We start from the raw sequence: 24299 nt of genomic DNA on the forward strand, positions 1-24299 counted from the left end.
GGTGTCAATTTACAGTCAAATATTTCTAATTTATGATGTTAAATTTTATAAATACAAATTATTACTTAGATTGATTTTAAATAATCTCATTTAGAGCAAATGTGGAAAAAAGTGCTGATCAATAGATATACATTCTGGTTGTAAAGTTGCAAAAGGTATCGACTACTGGTTCAAAAGATTTATATATTAGAATATTTCCGAAGATGTTCTAAATTATTAGATAAGATAATTGATAGTTAGCAATCTCCTGCCGACTACAATCTTTTTGACTATCATTGCCCTGCCAACTATGATCCTTCCGACCACCGTCACCCGCCAACTATAGTTCTTCCGACTACCGTTGTCTGACTACGGTCATTTTGACCTCTGTTGCCCGACTACAGTCCTTCAGACAATTGTCATACGACTACAATCTTTCTTACCTACATCGCTCTCTGACTATGATCATGCCACCTAACATAAAATTATGAAATAGTAGATCTCTTAAATCTAATTAGTTAACGGTAAAGGAATGGATGGTAGTATATACATAAATAAATATATTTAAAATTTATAACTTTGAAATAAAATTTTAAGATTAATACAACTATTTTGATTATATGTTAGGTATTAAATTAAATTTCAAAATATTAATTATTATTAATTAACTATAAATTTATTTACATGAAAATTAACTAAAAGAATATATATTGATATAGGTATTAAAACAATAGATGTAGAGTTTACGGAGTGAAAAAAATAAAACAATTTGAAAAGTGAGGAGAATACACATATTTCTAAATAATGCTTCTCCTAAATTAATTGCACAAAAAAAAGCTATTTAATTATATAATTGTTATTGCAACTTCATTCACTATTAAACTCTTTTGTAGTAAACAAACAAACAAACATACATATTATTGCAAAATGTTGTTATATTAGTAAAATTTAAAAGTACGATATACTCCACTAAATTATATTATAACTAACCCCAATTTTTATATAAATAAATATAGAAAGTGTCATCCAAAATGACTAAAATAAGTGAAGAGGAGAACTCGAACCGCCTGATACAAAGCAGAATTATAACAGAAGAGAAATCATTATAATCAAATTAAGAAAAGTATGTAAAAGTATTCATACTAACCATATTTGTCTTTACAGCAAAAAAAAAAAATTCAATGTATGCTGCATAACTTAGGGGAACCTGATATAATAAAAATATTTTTCACACTAAGTTGACATAACAAGTAACAAAAAATGCAGATAATGATTTAATTATGTACCTAGACAGCTAGTCTACACTTGGTGCCACCGTTCATTTACATGTATGTACTTACTATTTACAGGTTTAAGTCATGCAAGCCATTATCTACATCATGGAGACTTCTAACCGGATGATACAATTAAATTAATCATGAATATTGTGAGATATATATAATCTAAATCAATAATAGTCAAGTGAGATAAATAGAGTGATAGGGCAATTAGGATGAGAAATTTAGGGTTCCAAGAGTAAAAAGGTAATGAAGACGCACGCATGAATTAGATCTGAATGTCTTCCAGGGAAATTTCCTCAGCAGAGAGCAACTTCAATTTCTGCAGTTACATATCAGTAATGGTCAAATAGTTAGCCGTACCATTCCAATCACATTAAATTCCACGGTAGAAATATTCAAAAACAAAAGACATTGTTTCGATCTACAATTAAACAAAGGAATTAATGTTCTGAATGAATGTTCACCAGTTACCAATTTATTTTGTCACTCAACGCAAAGGCAACTCAAACTAAAATAAGCCCCATAGTAGAGTGATAATTCTAACAAACATGATACAAAACATTTAACCACAAAGCTATAAAAATTGATCCATTATGATGATCCAAATAAGAAATTTTTAAATTCAAATAAATTTTAACAATTTTCTGGGCATTAAACTCAAATAACAACGCCAAACTTACTAAGAAAAAGACGCTATCACATTTCAGTAAGTATATTATTGCAAGAAGATATCCTATACTCACCGTAATAAACTGTGCAGGATCATCAAGGCTAGTTGATCCAAGAATAATTTCCCTCTTAAGTTTTGTGGTGAGTTTATGAGCTACACGAAGCTGTTAAAAGCTATCTCAAGTTATGTGAATAAAAAAATAAATCTGTAAAACTAAAAATCATAAATGATCACCTCAGATCGTGTGGCTCCACCAATAATAAAAACAAAAATGCGCTGGCCCATCTTTTTGAAATCGCTCGAGGCATGCCTAAGAACGGAATCGCTGCAAAGGAACAATATAGTTAATGCCATGAAGTAGGATAAAATTGTGAAAAATAGTGGACTACAAAAGAATATGTGTTAGAAGAAGTGATTACCTAGAATATCCATCATCAGAACTACGAGGCCTAGCCCATGTGGCAGTACGCCTGGACCTCATAGAGTGAGCGGGGTGGCCGTCATTTGCTTGAATTGATCCAGTATTCATGGTTCCATGGAATGAAGGGCTTGGATCATTCATGCATTGATACTCGTTCCTCGGTAGATCACCCCTGCTAAGCTTCTCAACGAGTTCCTATAGTAAAAAGAGATTTTGGGATTATATGCAATAGTTATTCAAACTGAATATATTAGTCATTCATATATTTGATCCACAAAACTTTAACTCAACTGCTGATCCAAAAACAAAAGATGATAAAGTGATTTATCGTCAGCTCAAATTGGATCATGCTAATAGAAAGTTTCAAATAAATCTAATAAGATGTCGTCATCAATGTAAGGAAGGATATGGAAGTGCAAATAGAAAAACAAATATTTCCAAATTTAATAAATCGGCTTTAATAAAAGTATTATTTATTACACATGTACTAACTTTATAGAGCTATATGAATTTAATTTTGAATGCTTTGGATGTTGACCTCAATACTAGTGGCGGGGTCCTGTCGACCATGCAAGATGAGTTAAAAAAAAAAATAAAAAAATAAGAGCGCGGCGTCGCGCGTAACTCACCCGACACATGTTAACCAAAAAACCTAAATTCCTGAAATGGCCACCGTTAGCAAAACAAAGAGTCGGTGTGTCCGGAGCAACATAAACAACTATGAACGACACCAATACTGATTGAGATTGTCGATAGGCAAAAAATAAAATTTGTGCAGATGCGAATTGATGCAGCATCAGCGTGCATGAACGACAACAATGATGTGACAATGATGCCGATGCACGATTAATAAAAAAATCCATATCAACTTTATATTTAAAATTAATTACAAAAAAATTAATAAAAAATCTAAAATTTAAATAATTAAATCCTAAAATACCCCTCACATAAAACTCACTCCCTCATAACTCAACGGACCAGTCACTCACCCTCCTCATGCACGAAACACACGCATGGCCTCTCTCCCTCTCGGTTTCTCCCTCATGCATGCCCAGCCTGCCACTGCCAACACCACCATAGGTAACTTCTTCACCTCCTATACTTTTCTTCCTCTTCTTCTTCTCATTTCCTTCTTCTCCCTCAAACTCTATTTTCTTCTTATTCATTCTTCCTCCACCATTTCCCCCTCATTTTTTCTTCTTCTTCCCCTTTTCTCTTCTCCTTCACCTTCTTCTTCCTCCTCCCTCAAAAAAACAAAAAAAAAAACCTAACCCTAAAAATTAAATTTCCTCTCTATACCTCAAAATCTCATACCACCTTCACAAAATAACCTCCCCTACACTTACGCCTCCATCAACAAGCCCCATCATCTTTCACTTTCTCTCTCTAGACCTAGAAAGAAAATTTTCTCTCTAAAAATAGAGAGAAAATTCATAATTTCTCCTTTTAAATACCTCATTCTTCATCTCAAACACCTCCTCCAACCCTTATTCTTCTTTTCCCTCTACCTAGAGAGAATAAAAATTCCTTTCCCTTTCCCTCTCTAAAATTGGAGGTAAGACTGCATATGAGTCAAGCCGAGCCAATTATGTGAGTATTCCTATTTGAGTTCATTTATCATCAGCTTGTTCAAGTTTGATTCGTGTTTGATTCGAGCTTTATTGTTTGTGTTCATGTTTGTTTGTTTAAATTAATGAGTGTTCATGTTTGGTTCATGTTCGGTTCGTGCTCACTTCATTCTGTGCTTATTGAGTTTTACACAAACAAGCCTTAACGAACTATAAATGAGCTCTACTTCTAGATGTTCATTAACTTAACAAATGAACTTTATCGAGCCTCCTAACAAACAATTACATCAAGCATGTTCATGAATATATTTAACAAATTTTTTTAAATTATCAAACTAGTATGTTCATAAACATATCGAATGATTATTCTTGAGCTATCAAATAAACAAGTTTATGAACATATATAACTAGTTTTTTCAAGCTACCAAATGATCTCGTTCACGAACAAGTGATCTATGATTCATCTTATATTTATTCATGAACATTTTAAACAAACAATCTAGCAAATATGGACTAGAATCGAGCTTATTCATAAGTTCTGAATCAACTTGAATTGAGCTTTTATCGAGTTTCTTATTGAGCTTAATGTCGAGCTTGTTCATGAGCTTCAAATGATGTTGTTCATGAACATAAATGAATCAAACACATTAGTGTTCAAGCTTGTTTTTTTAAGAATCGAGTATTTTAAATATTGTTCAAGTTTGTTTGTTTAGTTAATTGAACGATCACAAACAAGCTTTAATCGAGCTGAGCAACGAATAGCTCGTCAAACATTTGGTTTTCTTGCAACCCTAATTGGAGGGAGAGATTTTCTCTCTGTAACATTATCCTTCTCACTACAAACACATTCCTACACCTTTCCCATCAAAACACAGACCAAATCCCCTCTTTCCCTCTCTCTAGCCCCCCATTGCAATATATGTATATATATATATATAATAAAATATTATCATAAAAAATAATATTTGTGCATCACTGGTCTCATACGTCTCGTCACCATTGTCTCACCATCGCTGCCTCCATCGTGCATCTATGGTATAACCCCGATGCTAGCTATTTTATAATTTGCTATGCATGAAACAAGTACTTGTGACCGTTTTATTAGCGAACAGGGAAATTTATATGCATAAAATAAGTACCCCTGATCGCATTTATTAGCGAGCAGAGAAATTTGTATGCATGAAATAAGTACTTGTGACTACTTTTATTAGTGAGCAAAGAAATGCTATGCTTTATAAACATGTACTTGAAGATCAGTGACTACCTTTATTAGTAGGCGGGAATAAAAATTTCGGCCACAGTATCACCTGACACATACCGTGACTGCATTTATTAGTAGAGGAAAAGGCTTAAGCACACCCGATGCAGCCCCCTACGCCAGGATGACGCTCGGGTGTTACTAAAATTTATAATACAATAATGACTAGACAAGATTTGAAGTGAAATCTACCCTAACTCTTAAGTCAAAAAAAATTCATGACATTCTAAGTTCTAAACATTTAGAACAAAAATGAACAAAAGAATCACAACATAACAAAATGAACTTACAACAAACTAATAGAACTAAATTGCTCGCCAATACAAAAACTAAAACTTCTCCCTTTTAGCTCCTAGCTCACGTACACACTCAACTCCTTTAGCAGGATTCCCTATTTATAATCCATAAAATTGATTCCCTTATAATACCTGCTAAACCAAACACAAGGTACAAAATGACAAGAGAGGAGTCACGGGTCCACAATGCTTTAGGTAGTGTACACGTCAGCTGTTAAAGTCAGGAGACTCATACATGCCCCGTGAATGTGCCATACACCCCGTAAAAAGTTGCCTTTGAAAAGAAATAAAATAGTACACTGTTACGTGTCACGGGTTGTACGATCCTTAATTGAATTGAGCTTGATACACCAAATAATTGAAAGGGGATGTCACCACACAAATACGCTGTGCAAATGCATTAATTCCCCACACAAATACATCATAGTATTGCCCAACAATGAGACATGCATATACACTATCTAATATATGATTACATTATACAAAATGTACTGAAAAGCGTGCACCTGCATGGGCTCTAACGAGCACTATGAACATAAGCATCACATCCATGAATGCTGTGTGGGCTATAAAAATGACAAATCTTAAGATTATTGTAATGCACACATCTTAAAAAAAAAAATTGAAGTACTGCATGGGCCCTGACAAGTGTGACATATGTACACGTGATATCTGAGGAAGCTGTACGGATCAAAAAATAATAATTGAATTTTAAATATATCGCTCTAAAAAGATGCAAACATACATTATGCAAGTAAAAAAAATGACACGCATGTTATTTAAAATGAAATATGAACTACCTGCATGTGCTCCGACAAGTGCATTGCGCTTATAAATTCTTGCTTGAGAATGCTGCGTGGGTCAAAAGTGAACTCAAGTTTAAGTATGATCCTCCTCTTTAAATGGATCGAAGTTGACATGACTTGAACTAATATGAATAAATATATTGTCGTAATGCTGACCAAAGTATTTTATTTTATATGTTCATATTAAGCCTTTAAGACATTTTATAAGAAAAATTCATCACCAAAAATATAAACTTTCGGAACCAGCGCTCGTTGAATTAACAAAACTATTAATTTTATACATTCATATTACATCTTCAAGTTCTTCTATGAAGAAAATTCACATATGAAAATACATATTTTGGTTCTGATATTTCTACAATAACTCAAATAATTGGGAGCCGAACTCGATTCTCTATTGGCAAGAAAATTGAGTTGACAAGGTTTAACTAATGAATGAAAATACCCATAAAATTTTCATGATGGCCGTGTTGAAATTTAATATCAATCGGAAGAGTCTCTATCTTTTAAACGCCCCTAAATCTCAAAATTATTGTTAAAGAGCTTTGATTTTAATAAAAGTTCAAAACTAAAAAAATCACTAAAATTTATGATATTCAAGATGAAATAAATCACTTAATAATTTAAAGCGAAAATTCATCTACCCTTCGCAACAGCTTATCGAGATGGATAAGTTTGAAAATCACTTCAGTTCACAAAGAGCGAATGTCTAGTCGAGAATATCACTAGAATTCAATTTCAAGCCCTCATAACAATAAGGACGTGACACGTATCCTCTAACTATTGGTTTCACCGCCAATTGACATCACAGGTAAATGGTATCACTAAATTACAGTCATGGACAAAGCATATTTGTTCTCCAATGGCTCTAAATCCTTGAGTAATGAATCAATAGGGTATAATCGGTAGGAGAAAAAAGCCTTTGATTAACTAAGGCGGACTCAAATTTGTCCCATTAGGCAAACATTCACCCAAAGTCTATAAGATACCCTTATATGAAGCAACCTATGGCTGCATAAAAGATCCTTTTATCAGGTTGTGTGATGCCACATAATTTAAATTGAAAAAAAAAAAAAATCTTTTATCTTTTAATAAACAACAACCGGAGCTATCAAATTTCTTTATCAATATAATGTCAACATAAATAAAATTATTAATTAAAACAACAATATATACATCTGCATCATTTCACAAAAAATCATATACACTACTCAGAATCCATATAATAATACAATAATTACTATCTCGAGTACAAAAGAATAACTAAAATAACAAGAACCTAAATTTGAAGGATCATAATCAATCTCTTAGCCCTGCTCTCTTGCATTGACCTAAAATTATTTAAACACATATAATAAGCTCAAGAGCTCAGCAAACAACCAAATCCTGCAACTAAACTCAAAGCATGAAAAAAGAGCAATATGCACATTAGCAATCAAATCACACCAATAGTAATCACATGACCATGAATAAGTGCAAAAATAGTAATTCTCACATGCAGATATAATTTAGTTAGTTTGTAGTATAAAATTCATGTAATTCCTTTTGGAGTTTAAAAAATTATAGAAATTATCCATAAAATAACACAATTTATTTAAAATTTTTTTGATGAAATCTCACATGCAACACCCCCACTTGTATTGATAATGTCAATTTTTTAAGGATTTGCATCAGTGCCCAAAAATTATAAAAAATTTATTGAAATTAAAGACTACAATATCTATGTTATGACGAAGACAGTTTGTGATTTGAACTTATAATGACTCCTGAAAAAATTATTTGCCTAAGTCAAAATACGAGCTATTACAGGTTGGGTCAACTACCTCCTCTAACTAAGTAGACTAGGGGCCATGATTGCCTAGGACGACAGAACCATAGGATTTTGATCATCATTCCACCCACCATTCGCTTTAAGTGCGTGGTGATAAATTTTTAATTTTTAATATCTAATTTTGCTACTACTATACGTTGGATACTATGTATCTGTTCAACGACTAACCTTAATAGAAAGTTCTCTTTCATTATCGGGAGGGGTAATTAATTATAGAGGCTTGCGCCTATAGGAAACTAGAACTCAAATAATAAAGTCCTTGCAAAATGAAGGCAAAATCTTTGGGTAGTGTCTTATCAAAAAGTCCAATTTGCCTTCTGAAAATTTACCCCGGAACCTAAACTACTTAAAACTCTCCTCGCCGACTAGAATGAAAGGATTGCGGAGAGGCCGGGTAATAATATTTCTAAAGTATACACGCTACACCGATATATTCCTTTTGCAGTAGGATGACAAAAAATATTCAAGAGTATTAAAACAATTTCAAAGGCAAATGGGGTGAACTTTTTTAATATTCTCAATATGTCCCACCACTACTACCAATTCTAGTAATACTCATTCAAGTTCAGTCTCTCTTTCACAAGAAGAATATAATCAACTGCTCTAGCATTCTTAGTTGACCATTTCAACCTCCATGTCTCTTCACGTTCAATTACAGTTACCAATTCTAGCACATCTTGGGTTATAGATTATTCTACTTCTTGCCATATAACAAATAAAATTTATTTTTATCACTTACCATGGTATCCCTTCTACCTATCATTATTATTGACGAATCTCCCTCTCGTATCTCTAGAACAAGATCTTTCTGTCCCTCTTGAGATCAGGCAATTTTATGTAACCATTTGTCTTTGTATTACTTTATCAAATGTCACAAGCATTTTGTAGATTTTTATCCTTCTCATTATGTTTTTTAAATCTCAACGTGAAGAAGAAGATTATGGGAGCTACTGAAGTTTAAGGCATTTACTATCTTCGTGATACTGCCTTTAATACCTTGTCCTCCTCCACAATTTCATTTTATCAAAGGCATTATCATCTATGTTATCATCCAGACCAACTTTAGGATTTCTCTTCTACTATCTCATCTACTTTCAAGTATGAATGTCAATCTTGTGAATATGCTAAGACTATTGGGTCCCCTTTCCTTGGTTTAGATTCTCTCATAGTAGTTCTACATGGTTCACTAAAATATTTGAGTACTAAATCATGTACTCATTCATTTGACCTTATTGTGTTTCTTTCATCGATGACCACACTAGGATTAGGTTTATTTGTTAAAGTATTGATAAAAATTTCTCCCTATATTCAAATAATTTTATCAAGAAATAAAAAATCAATATTGCATTCAAATCAAAACTCTTCATATTAATAATGCTCGTGAATATATAAATCTCCACTTCGCTTCTTCAATGCTGATAATGATATAATACATTAATTATCTTGTTCTTATACATCACAAGAAAATATCATGTAGTCGAATAAAATAAGTCGAGAAATATCTAGGAAAAGATCTAGCCTATTACAAACAAAATCAATAAACACACAATTTTTGATTATGACGATGTTAGATATGTTGAGGATCAGATGTCTTCTTCAAGATAACATGTGTTTATGGGTCAAAATATCGGATCCTGAAGAAGTACGAAGCCAACTGCTGCATTTAGATATAGCGTTGAAACTAAATATGGGGTCATTGCTCATACTGCGTGTAAGCGTTGAAACTAAATATAGGGTCATTGCTCATAGTGCGTGTAAAATAATGTAGGTCCAAACTCAAGTACAATAATTTAACTTCCTTATAATAAAGCTTACGATTAATAATTGTGATTATGAGTTCACTATCTATAACAAAATTAATCAAGTTTTCCATAAAAAAATTAAAAATATTAAATGAAACAAATATATTAAAGTTGATTATCACTTCACCGGCAAGAGATATTATTGATGAGAATATCCGACCTTGGAGAGTCTGTTAGAGGCGTGGCCGACGATCTATGGCCACGATCGCACCACTTTATTTTTTATTATCATTGTATTAGAATTAGTTATTTTTTTTATTATTGCATTTTCCATTTATACCCTCACTTGAGAGCTTGTCATGTGTAAGCCCTAGGGCCATGTTGGTCTTTTATTCTCTTTCATTGTATGAGGCTATTTAAAAGCCACTTGCTCTTTTGAGATTAATGAATGTTATTACAAGAAATCTCTGCACTTGCGTGATTGGGAGAGCTTGAGAGTCTTGGAGAGATTGAAGTCCATAGGTGAGGGCATCGCAACACCCACCAACCGCAAGAAGCGTCCGGATTCGTGGTCGATTTCCCCTACTCCTTTCCTCCCCTCTCCCCCATCACAAACCGCCGGCCATCACTTCCCCTTCCCCTCTCTTGGCCGAAAACCCTCACCTCCATTAATCCTAAGCCGTCCACCCCTCCCCTCCTCCCTCTCTCCCGACCGAAAGCCACCACCCCCACAACTCCGACTGGCCACCCCTCTCCTACCTCCAAACCGTCGGCCCAAGACCCCTCCCCTTCCACATTGCCGGCCAAAGCCCAAACCCCAACCGTAATCCAAATCTAACTACCGGCCTCACCTTACTCCCTTGCCTCCAAAATTTAGATCCCGAGTTACTCCCTTGCATCCAAAATTCATATCCCGAGTTAACACTCTCCATTTATTAAACATCTTAAATTAGGAAAGCTATTGATTTAAATTTCCAATCAATTAGAATTTGAAATTATTTCCTAAAATACGATGATATATTTTTGTAAAGTTACTTAAATTAAGTTCAATTAAATTTCAAATTGAATTTGATTTAATTCAATCATATCCTATTTGAGATTCTTGATAAGGCAAGCCTTAATTATTGATGCAGGCAAACTAGAAAGAAAAGTTAAGTTGGAGAACACAAGGACAAAATAAAAACTAAACTCGATTTACTTTTAACTTGCAAACATCCAAATAAACAGCCAGATAAATGAAGTCAAATCAAATGAAAAAAAATTATAACATAAAAATGCTATTCTTAGAACAACCGTCAAGCAGTTTGCTCACATGCAACGAGAGTAAGAAAATGTATGAAAATAGTGTTTAAGCTTGCAAACCAAGGGTCCACCATTGCAAAAGGGTCCTACGTCCTACCAAACTCCTCCGACAAATGTCTCCCAAAATCAGCCAACAAACAACTTCCAAATGCTCTAGAAGAAGGATACAGATGGACTGGAACTTGCGTAGAGAAGAAGAGATTAGAAGCCCAAACGAAATAGAGAGGAGGAAAGGGGGTGGAATAAGTTCTCAAGCTTTTCCAAGAGAAGAAACCCTTAAGGTTTTTAGCAACTTCTTTCAAGTTCATCAACAAACTTTCCATGACAAAATCCTCTCATATATATAGTTAAAAAGGGGAGCCAAACAGCCAACATCAACCTCCAACCAAACCAATCAGGTAAGGAGAAAAAAAAGGGCCAAAAGACACCACAACAACCCCCAAAATTTGACAGAAAACAGGAAGGAAAGCCACGGGAAACACAACCAGGGAGCCAAGGGAACACAGCCAGAGAGGGACCCGAGGAGCCAACACAGAAAACGGGACAGAGGGAGTCACGGGAAAGCAGCCAGGGAGAAAACCGAAAAGACAACCAGCCCACAACAATAATTCACAAGGAAGAAACCAAGAAGACACAAGAATGGGAAGAAACAAGCTCCAATCCATATACCTTTATGAATTTATGAGCTAGGAAGTACAATTACTCCTCCAAATAATGAGCTAAATTTTAGCTCAAGCATTAATGAGCTAGCACCAAGTAGAACCTAACTTTTTTAGCTCAAAACCAAGCAGCCAAAGCCCAACCCAAGAGCAGCTAAGGCTCAAACCGAAATACAGCAAACAGCCCAAAAGACAAAAAGGGCTCAAATGCAAGCAAACCCAAGCCTTGCCATGCCCAAGCACATCCTACCATGATCATTGGATGTTCTCCATCATTGCATAGTTTTAAAAATATATATATAAAACACAACTAATATTGTTCAAATTATATCAAAATAAAATAAATCAAAATATAAATGCATCAATTCTTCTCTGGTGGGAGAATCTCATCTCCTGATGAGAAAGCTTCCACAATCTTTTTATAAAGATCCGGATGACGTTTCTTCAACTCATTGGCATATATCCAAGTACAGTCTGTCAAAGGACGATTCTTCCATTTTGCCAAAATCCTCATGTGCTCGTCATGTCTAGTTTTAGTAATTTTAACATCAATAACATCTTCAACCTATTCATCATTATTTAAAACTGATGTGGAGAGTGGCAAAGTTTCAATTTCCACATGATCTTCAGAATTTTCTTCATATAAAGAAAGGTAAAAAATATTAAACACAGGAGAAATGCCAACAGTAATAGGAAGATCCAAGAGATAAGCATTTGTGCCTAATTTTCGTAGAACACGAAAAGGCCCAAATTTTTTCCTGCTTAATTTTTCAAAAGTACTAACAAGAAATCGTTGGCGACGAAAGTAAGCCATAACCAAATCTCCTTATTTGAAATAAACTTCCCTCTGATGTTTGTCAGCAGCAGATTTGTATTTAACATTAGCCATTCAGAGTTTTTAAAGGACTTGTTGTTGGACAGTTTTAATATGGTCAAAAGTTTAAGAAGCTTTAGCACTAATTTTATTTGGCAAAGAAAAACAATTTCTATCTAAAGTGTGAGATATAGGCTAACCATAAATGATTTCAAATGGAGTTTTACCAGTGGAGCGGTTAACATAATTATTATATGCAAATTCAGCTTGGGGCAAATCAAATCCCATTGGAATGGTTTTTCTCCAGCAAGGCATCTCAGTAAATTCTCTTAACTTCGATTGACAACTTCTATTTTCCCATCAGTTTGTGGATGATATGCACTGCTAAATTGAAGAGTAGTTCCTAATTTTGCACAGTGTTCTCCAAAAATGACTCAAAAATCTAGTATCTCTATCCGAAGTAAAAGTGCGAGGAATATCATGAAGACGAATAATTTCTTTAAAGAATAAGTCAGCAATATATGAAGCATCAGAAGTTTTCTTGCAAGGAATAAAATGTGCCATTTTGCTAAAGCGATCCACAACCACAAAAATAGAATCAAACTTTCTAGCAGTAACCGGCAACCCCAAAACAAAATCTATAGGGATATCCTCCCAAGGTTTTTTTGGAATAGACATAGGAGTATACAAACCAATATTTTGAGAAGTTCCCTTAAAAGCATGACATATTTTACATTGTTTTACTAACTTAGCAATTTGTTTTCTCATATGAGGTCAAAAATATTTCTCCTCAACCAAAGCAATAATTTTTCCTTGCACAAAATGTCCACCCAATCCCCCACTATAAAGTTCATGCACAAGTTGCTCTCTTAAAGAAGTTTTCGTTATGCAAAGTCTAGATCCCTTAAACAAAAACCCTTGATGAATAACAAACTAAGCAGAAGAATCAGTTCCATAAGCAAGACAAGAATCCCAAATACTCTTAAAATCAGGATCACTCGCATAAGCATCTTTCAAAAAATCAAAAGAAATGATAGTTGAGTAAACAGTTACCAACAATGAGATCTCCTGCTTAAAGCATCAGCTACCTTGTTTAACACACCAGTTTTATGTTTAATATGAAAAGTATACTCTTGCAAAAAAGAAACCCACTTAGCATGTCTTTTATGAGAGCCCAAAAACATAATGCTTCGTGATCAGTATTTAAAACAAATTCCTTTTGTATCAAATAACATCTCCAGAATTTCGAAGCTTGAACAACAGCATAAAATTCCAAGTCATAAGTAGAATATTTGGATCGAACATCATTCAATTTTTCACTAAAATAAGTAATAGGTTTTCCCTCTTGACTAAGCACAGCACCAATACCAACATGAGAAGCATCACAATCAACTTCAAAAATATTTTCAAAATTTTGCAAGCTAAGAATGGGAGCTTGACTCATTTTTGCTTTAATGACTTCAAAAGTTTATTCAGCCTGAGGTGTCCACCTAAATATCCCCTTTTTCAAATAATTAGTAATAAGAACAATCAGAGAACTGAAGTTTTTAATAAACCTTCGATAAAAAGAAACAAAGCCATGAAATTCTCTCACCTCACTTATGTTTTTAGGAGTGGGTTAGTTTTGAATTGCTTCAATTTTTATCGAATCAACTTTTATCCCCTCAGCCGAAACAATAAAACTAAAAAATGTTAAGCTCGAAGTCATGAAGGAACATTTTTTAAGATTGAGGTACAGCTTTTGTTCCCTTAGAGTTTGCAACACTTGCCTCACATGATTAAAATGCTCAGAAGGGTGAATACAAAAAATCAAAATATCATCGAAATAAGCCACAACAAACTTTCCAATAAAAGGTCTCAAAACATGATTCATAGTTCTCATAAAAGTGCTCAGAGCATTCGAAAGCCCAAAAGGCATCACATTCATACAAACCTTCTTTAGTTTTAAAAGTAATTTTCCATTCATCCCCAGGTCTTATTCTAATTTGGTGATACCCGTTTCTCAACTCAATTTTGGAAAAGATTTTAGCACCGCTTAACATATCCAGCATGTCATCCAATCTAGGAATAGAAAATCGATATTTAATGGTGATTTTATTTATTGCCCTACTATCCACACACATTTTCCACGTTTCATACTTTTTTTGAGTCAATAAAGCAGACACAACACAGGGACTTAAGCTTTCTTTAATCAAACTCTTTTCAAACAAATCAGTCACTTGCTTAAAAAGTTCACAATGCTTAGTTAAACTCATCCTGTAATGAGGAAGGTTAGGCAAAATGGCTCCAAGTATTAAATCAACATGATGCTGAATCTCTCTCATCGGTGGCAAACTTATAGGCAATTCCTCATGTGATATATCAGAAAACTCATCAATTAAAGGCCGCCTTTCTTTAGGAATTTAAAGAATAGAATCAGTTTCCTTTCCCAAAACCAAGTAAGCTACCTCAGAGTGTTTCAAATCATTTGCATTCAAAAGCAGTTCATGAGTGTTTATTTTGGCAACCTTGTTATTTTTAGCAGGTGGTCAGGCACATGTTTTTTAGGATAAAGAGTGAACTCCTTATTATTTTGAATCAAAGTATAATTGTTCTTTTCTACGTTGTGAATGATTTTGTGATCAAATTGCCAAGGTTGACCCAACAAAATGTGACAAACTTTAACTTGATCCTTAAAAGAACCCCCAATTGTTAAGTTGACATAACATTGCTTTATTATAGGTACTTCACCCCCTTCTTTGAACCAAGAGATTTTATAAGATTTGGCAAGTGGTTTGGATTTTAACTTTAGCTTATTAACCATAAGTTGTGACACAAAATTTTCTTAACTTCCGCCATCGATCATAAGAGTGCAGATTTTTCCTTCGACCGTACAAGTTGTCTTGAAAATGTTTCTCCTAAGCCACATATCTCCGTTGTCAATTTTAGTCGTTAAGACTTGTCGTATTACTAAAAGCTCTTAACCTTCATCTCCCTCAACATCAATTTTTTCTAAATCAATGTCATTTTTAGGTTCAGATTCGTTTTCTTCTTCTTCCTCTATTTCTTCATCGTTTTCAATGAAATTGTTTCTTGGTGTGTTATTTTTTCTACAAGCCACAAAAAGATGACCATAAAGCCCACATTTATAGCATGACCCAATTAATCTAGGTTGTTAAGAAGGTTTAGACCCCATAATCCCCTTTCTTTTATCCGCAATTTGATTTTCAAAAGACTTAACTTTCACACCCGATGTTCTCATAGAAGTTTGAGATTGATTTTTAACCCCGCCAATTGCTCGTCGTTTATATGTTTTCGTTATCTTATTGTGACCCCTTTCCCTTTGATGTTGTTTTTCAAGTTTTAATGCCATAGGACACGCCTCATCAGTTTTAATTACATAATGCAAATTCAGTTGATGTTGAATTATCCACTTAAGATCGTTGATATACCTTGAGACAGTTTTCTCTTCAGACTCATCTAAATCATTTCTTGATTGAAGTTTGTAAAATATTTCAGTGTATTCTTTCACAGATTGAGTCCCTTGTCACAAATTATTAAATTCTTGAAAGAGTGTTCGTGTGTGATCAGATGGCAAGAATTTCTCCCTCATTTTTTTCTTTCATTCGTTCCCAGTTTTGTATTTTCTCTTTCCCACGCCTAAGTCTATTGTTTTGTAAGTTTTTCCACCATGTAAAGCATGACCATTGAGTTTTAAACTTGCAAATTTTACTTTTCTGTTTTCAAGAATTTCTTTCCAATCAAAGAATTAATCTATTTTTTCTATCCATTCAAGGAATAGACCAGGTTGTAATTTCCCCTCAAAGTTATGAACATCTATTTTAATCCCATAATCCCAATTTCATTGTCGCCTATTTTGATTCCTAGGAACTTCTTCTTCGCTTTTAGATGTTGGGACATAATGTTGGTTAACGTTTAGATTAACAAGAGTGTTAGCCATTTCATTCATCCGATTTTGCAAATCCGCTAACTATTGCATCATATTTTGCCAATCCCCCGAATTATTAGCCATCTTAGATTTAAAAAAAAAAGACTCACCAACCAATGATATTCTAACTCACTCTGATACCAAACTTGATGTAAGCAAACATGAAAGAAAAGTCAAGTTGGAGAACACAAGAACAAAATAAAAATCAAACTTGATTTACTTTAAGTTGCAAACATCCAAACAAACATCCAGATAAACGAAAAGTCAAATCAAACGAAACAAAATTATAACATAAAAATGCTATCCTCAGAACAACTGTCAAGAAAAATATATACTAGATCAAAGGCATGACCATTACCCCAACGCGAATATTCCACTAATAAAAAATATCAAGGTTGATGCTCCAACCTTTGATGGTACCCTCCATCCCCAACTATTCCTATACTAGATCAAAGGCATGGACAATTTTTTCAAATGTACAACATCTCTGAAACTAGAAAAGTCCGATTTGCTAAAATGAAACTAATAGGTAGGGCTAGTCAATTTTAGTCCAATTTATAAAGTCTAAGGGTATCCCGTAATAAACATCCCATCACTGATTGCCCTTCAATGAAGTGTGAGCTCAAGCAGAAGTACTTACCTCCTTTGTCTTCCCTAGGCTCCTGGATAAATGAAATAGGCTAACCTAAGGCAACAAACCGATAAAGGAATACATTGCAGCCTTTGACGATTATCTAATTTGATGCAAGGGGGAAACCTCTACTACCCCCGTTCAAATTCTGTCTATGTTTCGTACCGAGTTGCGTGAGGACCTGCGCAACGAACTATTTGCCTGGAACATTACTACCTTAGAAAATGCCTAATTGTACCTTGAAGAAACCTATCCCTAACATCCTAGTCGACTACAAGATTCAAGTTCTTCCTACCAACCCTCCAGTGGTTCGGCCCCTCATCACTCCTATATACAGCCTAACCCTGGAAACACTACCCAACCAACTTCTGGTCCTTCCACATCCCGTCCTGACTTTAGGAGTAAGCCTCCCAAGTCAGATACCCCTAGTTCCCACCCAAGGACCAAGTGCTTTCGATGCCAGGGGTATGGGCATATCTCCTCTCAATGTTCTAGTCCATATAAAATCACTATTATTGAGGAGATCACTGAGGAAGAACTTGAGCCCGAGGCCGACTAAATTCACCAAGTTGAAGATGATGGTGAATTCTTTGAGGAGGAGGATGACACTGCTGTCGTCGACTATATACAAAAGCTTGACCCCTCTCCCATCTGCATGGTGAGATGTGCACTGTCACAACCCATTTCCATTGATGACTGGTACAGGACTTTTATCTTTCACACCTACATCAAACAAAGATAAAAACTTTAAGGTCATTATGTATAGTGGTAGTTGCATTAATGTTGTCTCCTCCAGCATGATGTCAAAGCTTAATCTATCTATCGTTCCTCACCCAAACCCTTATAAGGTAGCCTGGGTCAACACTGCCTTAGAGGCGAAGGAGCGAAGCCTTATACCCATCTCCTTCGCTGAGTATAAGGAGAACGTGTGGTGCAATGTCCTTATAATGAATATTGGATAAATCATCTTAGGGCGTCCCTAGTTCTTTGATAATGATGTCCACATCTAGGATTGTTTGAACACCTGCGTGTTTGAACATGCAGGAAAGAAGATCAAACTTCTGCCTACACAGCCTAGGGTTAGGGACAATCCCAAACCTAACCTAGTCTAACCCAAGAGGAGGCTGAATCTTGTGACCTCCAAGGTCTTGGATTCTTTGATTGCTCAAGGAGCTCCCCTATGCGCCCTAGTTTGCCGTGAGACTCCCAATGAGTCTGAGGAACCTATCCCTCAGGAGGTCCAACCCATACTGAGTGACTTTGCTGATGTCTTCACCGATCAATTACCTCCACTTAGAGACCTCCCTAACCTTCCCCACTATCGTATGAACCCCACAGAACATGCTGAACTTAAGAAGCAAGTGGGCAAGCTACTGCAGTGGGGATTTATCAAAAAAAGTCTTAGCCAGTGTGCTGTGCCAGCCCTCCTTACACAATAAAAAGATGACACTTGGAGGATGTGCGTTAATAGCCGTGTTATTAATAAAATCACTATCAAATATTGATTTCCTATCCCGAGGTTAGACGATATGCTCGACATGATAACAGGAGCCACTCTTTTCTCAAAGATTGACCTTAAGAGTGGGTACCACCAGATCTGGATCCGACCCCGTGATGAGTGGAAAACTGCCTTTAAGATCAAGAATGGTCTATATGAGTGGATGGTCATGCCATTTGGGTTGAGTGATGCCCCAAGAACATTTATGAGAATCATGACCCAAGTGTTATGCCATTTCATGGATAAGTTTGTCGTTGTTTACTTTGGCAACATCCTTATCTATAACCAATCTGTAAGTCAACAATTAGACCATCTAAGGAAGGTTTTTGAAGTCTTAAGGAACAACTTTATGCTAATCCTAATAAATGCACCTTCCTTGTTGACTGAGTCATTTTTCTTGGATTTATCGTGTCTGCCCAAGGGGTCTCTGCAGACCCCGAGAAGGTGAAAGCCATTGTTGAATGGCCTGTTCCTCAAAATATTCGGGAAGTCTGCAGCTTCCACTGTTTAGCCACCTTATATTAGAGATTTATTAGAAACTTTAGTACCATTGTGTCTCATATCACTGATTTCCTCAAGAAAGGTGATTTTCACTGGACCCCAGTTACCACTAAAGCCTTTGAGGAAATTAAGACACGAATAGTGGAAGCCCTAGTTATAAGACTTACTTCTCCAAAGTCTTGAAAGTGACCTACGATGCTTTGGGGATCAGAATTGGAGGAGTCCTGTCCCAGGAAGGTCACCCTGTTGCTTAGTTTAGGAGAAGCTAAATGACATCCGACAAAGCTATTCCATATATGACAAAGAGTTCTATGCTGTGATCCAATCCCTTTGTTATTGGCAACACTACTTACTCACACAAGAGTTTGTTATCTTTTCGGATCACGAGGCTCTTCCTTAGATCAACTCCCAGAAAAAGTTAAATGCTTGTCATGGGCGTTGGGTAGAGTTTTTACAAGAATACACTTATACCCTTAGGCACAAGGCAGGAATTGAGAATAAAGCTGCTAATGCTCTCAATCGTCGTATGATTACAACAATCAAGAAGAGCCGAAGTTATTGGGCTTGAGCGAGTAAAAGAGGACTACTTGGAATGCCCCGACTTCAAGGAGACTTACTCCTTATTGTTCAGATGCAACATACGCCTTATGGGTGATTTTCTCCTTGAGGATGGCTATCTTTTCAAAGCTCAGAAGATTTGCATCCCTCGCACGTCCCTTAGGGAATTCCTCGTTTGGAAACTCCATGCCGGAGGCTTCACTGGACACTTCGGTCATGATAAGACTATAGAAGTCGTAGAGTACCGCTTCTTCTGGCCTAGCCTGAAGAAGGATGTTGGTAAAATGGTCAGTAGGTGTCACACTTGCCAATTGACCAATCAACGTAAACAAAACACTGGTCTCTACACTCCTCTTCCTGTTCCTAGCTGTCCGTGGCAAGATGTTAGCATGGACTTCGTCCTAGGCTTGCCCAAGACTTTTCCTAGGAATGACGCCATTTGTGTTGTAGTTGATCGCTTTTCCAAAATAGCCCATTTCCTACCCTGTTCCAAGACATCCGACGCCTCCCATATTGCCAAACTGTACTTCAATGAGTCGTCAGATTACATGGTTTACCCAGGACCATTATATCTAATATGGATGTAAAGTCCATTAATTACTTCTAGAAAACTCTCTGAATGAAAATGGACACTAAGCTACAATTCTCCACAGCCTTTCATCCTCAAACTGATGGCTAAATTAAAGTGATCAATATAAGTTTAGGTAATTTGTTAAGACCCCTAGTAGGTGAACATATTAAGGATTGAGATTCCAAACTCCCCTCAACCAAATTTGCCTACAATAACTCTGTGAACCGCACCACTGGTTTAAGCCCTGATGAAATTGTTTATGGGTACAAACCTAGGAAGCTTTTAGATCTCATACCCATGTGTTCTAAGTATAAGATTTTAAGTCTACATCCTCATTTGCATTACATTTGCATGAACTATATAAGAAAATTGCACGCCGAATTGAACAGAGTAATATTAATTATAAACTTCATTTTAAACGAAGATTTAAAACTTTTGAGGTTGGTGATTCAGTGATGGCACGAATTCGTCCGAAATGGTTCCCATAAAGAACTGTTTAGAAATTACATACTAAAAGTGTGGGATCATTCAAAATAGTCAAGAAAATTAATGATAATGCTTACATGGTGGATCTGCCTGCAGAATTTAATATTAATCCCTCTTTTAACATAGAAGATTTAGAAGCCTATGAGGGTTTAGAGTTTAACCCACCAAATCCACTGTAAAATGAGCCTTATGTGCACCCTGTAAGAACCCAAGCCTACCTCCACTCCCAAATATTCTCAAAATACCTACAACAGAGAATATTGACAAGATCCTGAGTGATGATATCATTTCCACAAAAGAGGGTGGATGAAGGTGTTTGATTAGGTGGAGAGGTAAGCCAGAGTCAGAGGACACCTGGCTAGAGCGCGACGAGCCTCAACGGATTGATCCATATGCATTAGAGATTTATGAGCGGATACATACTCGATAGAGTCTAGCTCTTCCCCCCCCCCCCCCCCCCCCTTCACAAACCGCCGGTCATCACTTCCCCTTCCCCTCTCTTAGCCGAAAATATAAAAACTAAGAAAAGAAAAAAAAAAAAAAAAAAAGAAGAATATATAAGAAAATAAAAAAAAAACAAAACAGCAAAAAAATAACATAAAAAAAAAACATAAAAAGAAAAAATAAAGAACAAAAAAAAAAAGTAAAAAAAAAATTATAAAGACCCCACACTGCCATTACTCCATTAATCCTAAGCCGGCCACCCCCCCTCCTCCCTTTCTCTCGGCCGAACACCACCACCCCCACAACTCCGATCGGCCACCCCTCTCCCACCTCCAAACGTCGGCCCAAGACCCCTCCCCTTCCACATCGTCGGCCCAAGCCCAAACCCCAACCCTAATCCTAACCTAGCCGTCGGCCTCACCTTCCTCCCCTTGCCTCCAAAATTTAAATCCCGAGTTAACACTTTCCATTTATTAAACATCTTAAATTAGAAAAGCTATTGATTTCAATTTCCAATCAATTTGAATTTGAAATTATTTCTTAATATACGATGATCTATTTTTGAAAGGTTACTTAAATTAAGTTCAATTAAATTTCAAATTGAATTTGATTTAATTCAATCATATCCTATTTGAGATTCTTGATAAGGCAAGCCTTAATTCTATTTCCCAAAGCCCCACTTCCCCTAGACATGCCGCCGGCACCACCCCCCTTCCCTCTCTCTTCTTCATTAAATCCCTTCCTCTTAAGCCTCAATCAATTCTCTCATTAAGGAGTGTCTTTCCTTTCCCTCCTTTTGTTTGAAATTCAAATTGCAAAAACCCAAAATCCCTCCTAATAAAATCTGAAATTACTTTTCAGATTTTGGAAACTTCCCCTCCCCTTCTCCATTACCCGCCGGCCCCTCTCTTTCTCTCCTCCCTTCCTCTTTGCTTTTGCAAGATAATTTCCTCATTGTTAATTTAGGGATTTCTCATTGAAAATCCTTCGTGTATGCTATGCTTGAATAATTGATTATTTTATGATCTTAACTTCTAGTTGTATGACTTGGCCTAAGCTAGTTTTCCCCCTCTCATTTTTTTTCATTGTTTAAATCGCTATAAGTTTAATATTTAATATTGCTATCATTCAAAAGCGTGCAATTTCTTATTTAATATTGCCTAAGCATTTAAGTCCTACATCATATATACTCTTATTATAAAAGATCACCACTCTATATCTCTTTAGTGAAGAACAATTAGTTTGTATCTTTATCATGGCTTTGAGACTTATTTTTTTTTCAGTCATTGTAAAAAGGCTGAAACATATTAATATATATGCTCCAGCTAAAAAGAATTATTATCATAGAAAGTGATGGATTAAAAATATACTTTATTACAAAACTATATCCTCAAATAAAAGATATTATCCTCATTATTATCTTCCTTTTACATACTTCTTGTTTGCCTATATATAAGCATTTGTATTTAATAAATAGGATATTACAGAAAGGCTTCTGTCTCTAATGACTTCCATGTGATATGTAATTTTACTACTGCTAATGGAGCAACTAGAAATGTCAGCTTGCTAATGACTAAGTAATCGCTCATTAGATTATTAAGGCTTTAAGATATCATTCTTCCGGAGGTTTTTAAACTGATTAAGTTACGTGTAGAGCAAACTTGTGATTATTTATTTGGGTGAAAATTTCATTAGCAAGCTCATCATTATTTTGCAATCCTTTTGTTGATATTAATTTTATGCTCTATGAAGGACAATGATTTTATCTTTCATGTCTGATTTTTGCGATGGACACATCTTATAAGATGCAAATTATGAGCTTATCCTCAACCTTGGAAGCAAGATAAACTTCAAATACATAACGAGAACTCACTTCCTATTATTAACATTTTAAGGACGACTGAACCTTCTCAATAATTTTGTTAAGTTTGTATTAGAGTAGAATAAAAAAGCCTTAATACAAGTAACTTAAGATAATTTAGCTTGTTGCTCAATCCTTTGCTGCTATCAATTAATGTTGCATGCTACATGTAGAGGCGCACCATATTTCAAAAGAAAAGCAGTAAAACAGTAAGAATATCTAAATTATACCCTATATGTAAGGCATATATGAATTTTCATGTCAATTGTTTAGGCATGACTTGAAACTATAAAAAATGAAATATGTGAGGCTAATGATAGTGCATACCAAAATTATAGGATAAAATCTAGATAGTTGCCATGTTTCTTCTATATCACTCCGACTTTTCCTTGCTGCATGTTTCTTCTATTAACCAATGACATGCAAAGCACAATATCAATAACCACAAATTGAACAGAAACTTCATAAGTAGTCGCAATTAGTAATTTAAAAGTATGGTGCTCACCTTATGAACATCAAATTTGAGTGAGAAACCTCCAGATGTTTTTTTGCTCTCTGGTAATGTCAAATATCTCATATTATGAACAGCATTCATGTCATCAATTGATAATCTTGCCAACTGAATAGAAAAAAAAATCTCATTGAAAATCTCTAAGGGATCTACATGAAGTATGCTAGCAACGAATAAAAAGAGATTCTTCTCTGAATTTGCAAAACTATTTTATCCGGAAAAACCTTAAAAAATGAAATGTGATGCCTTTCTAGTATGCACTAGGAACTAGGGAATATCCTTCAAACCCCTCTGAGCAATAAAGAGGATCAAATTTGCAAAACATAATATCTAGAAAAAATTGCTAAAGATGCATCAAGATATTGCCATGGCGAAAATATTTAACACTTTTTGGTTAAGAAGAAATTTTGAAGGTTAAACTACATAGGTTCCAATGTCAGTGCAAAAATCATAGATAAATAATAATAATAATATTACAATTCTAATATAAGAGTATCAAAGTTTAGGCAAATTATTGGGTCAGGTGACCGAAGAAATCTCTCCGTTCGGTCGCCAATAGAAATGCGACATCTGTTAGGCGTTTTTTTAATTTAATATGTTTGCTTTATGTCTTGTCAGAGTTAGCGACCCGACCCGATAACGCATTTCATTTGAATTCCGGAAAATAAAGAATGGAAACGCCGC

The 24299-nt window shown here is 35.2% G+C and overlaps 1 protein-coding gene across 3 annotated transcripts; it reads right to left on the reverse strand.

The window, feature by feature from the left end:
- Positions 1 to 1163: 1163 nt before the first annotated feature.
- On the reverse strand, positions 1164 to 23750 carry LOC110106191 (SNARE-interacting protein KEULE). 3 transcript variants are annotated; one of them, XM_020835974.2, is made up of 6 exons: positions 23610 to 23750; positions 23432 to 23509; positions 2349 to 2545; positions 2164 to 2254; positions 2003 to 2092; positions 1164 to 1578 (listed from the first exon to the last, which is right to left on the reverse strand). In XM_020835974.2, the coding sequence occupies exons 1-6, from the start codon at positions 23697 to 23699 to the stop codon at positions 1525 to 1527; spliced, it is 600 nt and encodes a 199-aa protein (XP_020691633.1). In that variant the 5' UTR covers positions 23700 to 23750; the 3' UTR covers positions 1164 to 1524. The 3 variants fall into 3 exon arrangements, with proteins under 3 accessions (XP_020691633.1, XP_020691634.1, XP_028556085.1); XM_020835975.2 differs by having other exon boundaries at positions 23432 to 23506; positions 23610 to 23744; XM_028700252.1 differs by lacking the exon at positions 1164 to 1578 and having other exon boundaries at positions 2003 to 2102.
- Between the last annotated feature and the right edge of the window lie 549 nt (positions 23751 to 24299).

Source organism: Dendrobium catenatum, unplaced genomic scaffold, assembly GCF_001605985.2.
Source record: "Dendrobium catenatum unplaced genomic scaffold, ASM160598v2 fragScaff_scaffold_1477, whole genome shotgun sequence".
NCBI classification, from domain to species: Eukaryota; Viridiplantae; Streptophyta; class Magnoliopsida; order Asparagales; family Orchidaceae; genus Dendrobium; species Dendrobium catenatum.

What these genes read in the sequence shown, in the direction of transcription:
- LOC110106191 (XM_020835974.2), bottom strand. Translation starts at nt 23,699, where the DNA reads ATGAATGCTGTTCATAATATGAGATATTTGACATTACCAGAGAGCAAA. An exon ending in TCTGATGATGGATATTCTAG is followed by an intron (nt 2,255 to 2,348) that starts GTAATCACTTCT and finishes GTTCCTTTGCAG; the next exon opens with CGATTCCGTTCTTAGGCATG. An exon ending in ATCCTGCACAGTTTATTACG is followed by an intron (nt 1,579 to 2,002) that starts GTGAGTATAGGA and finishes ATGTAACTGCAG; the next exon opens with AAATTGAAGTTGCTCTCTGC.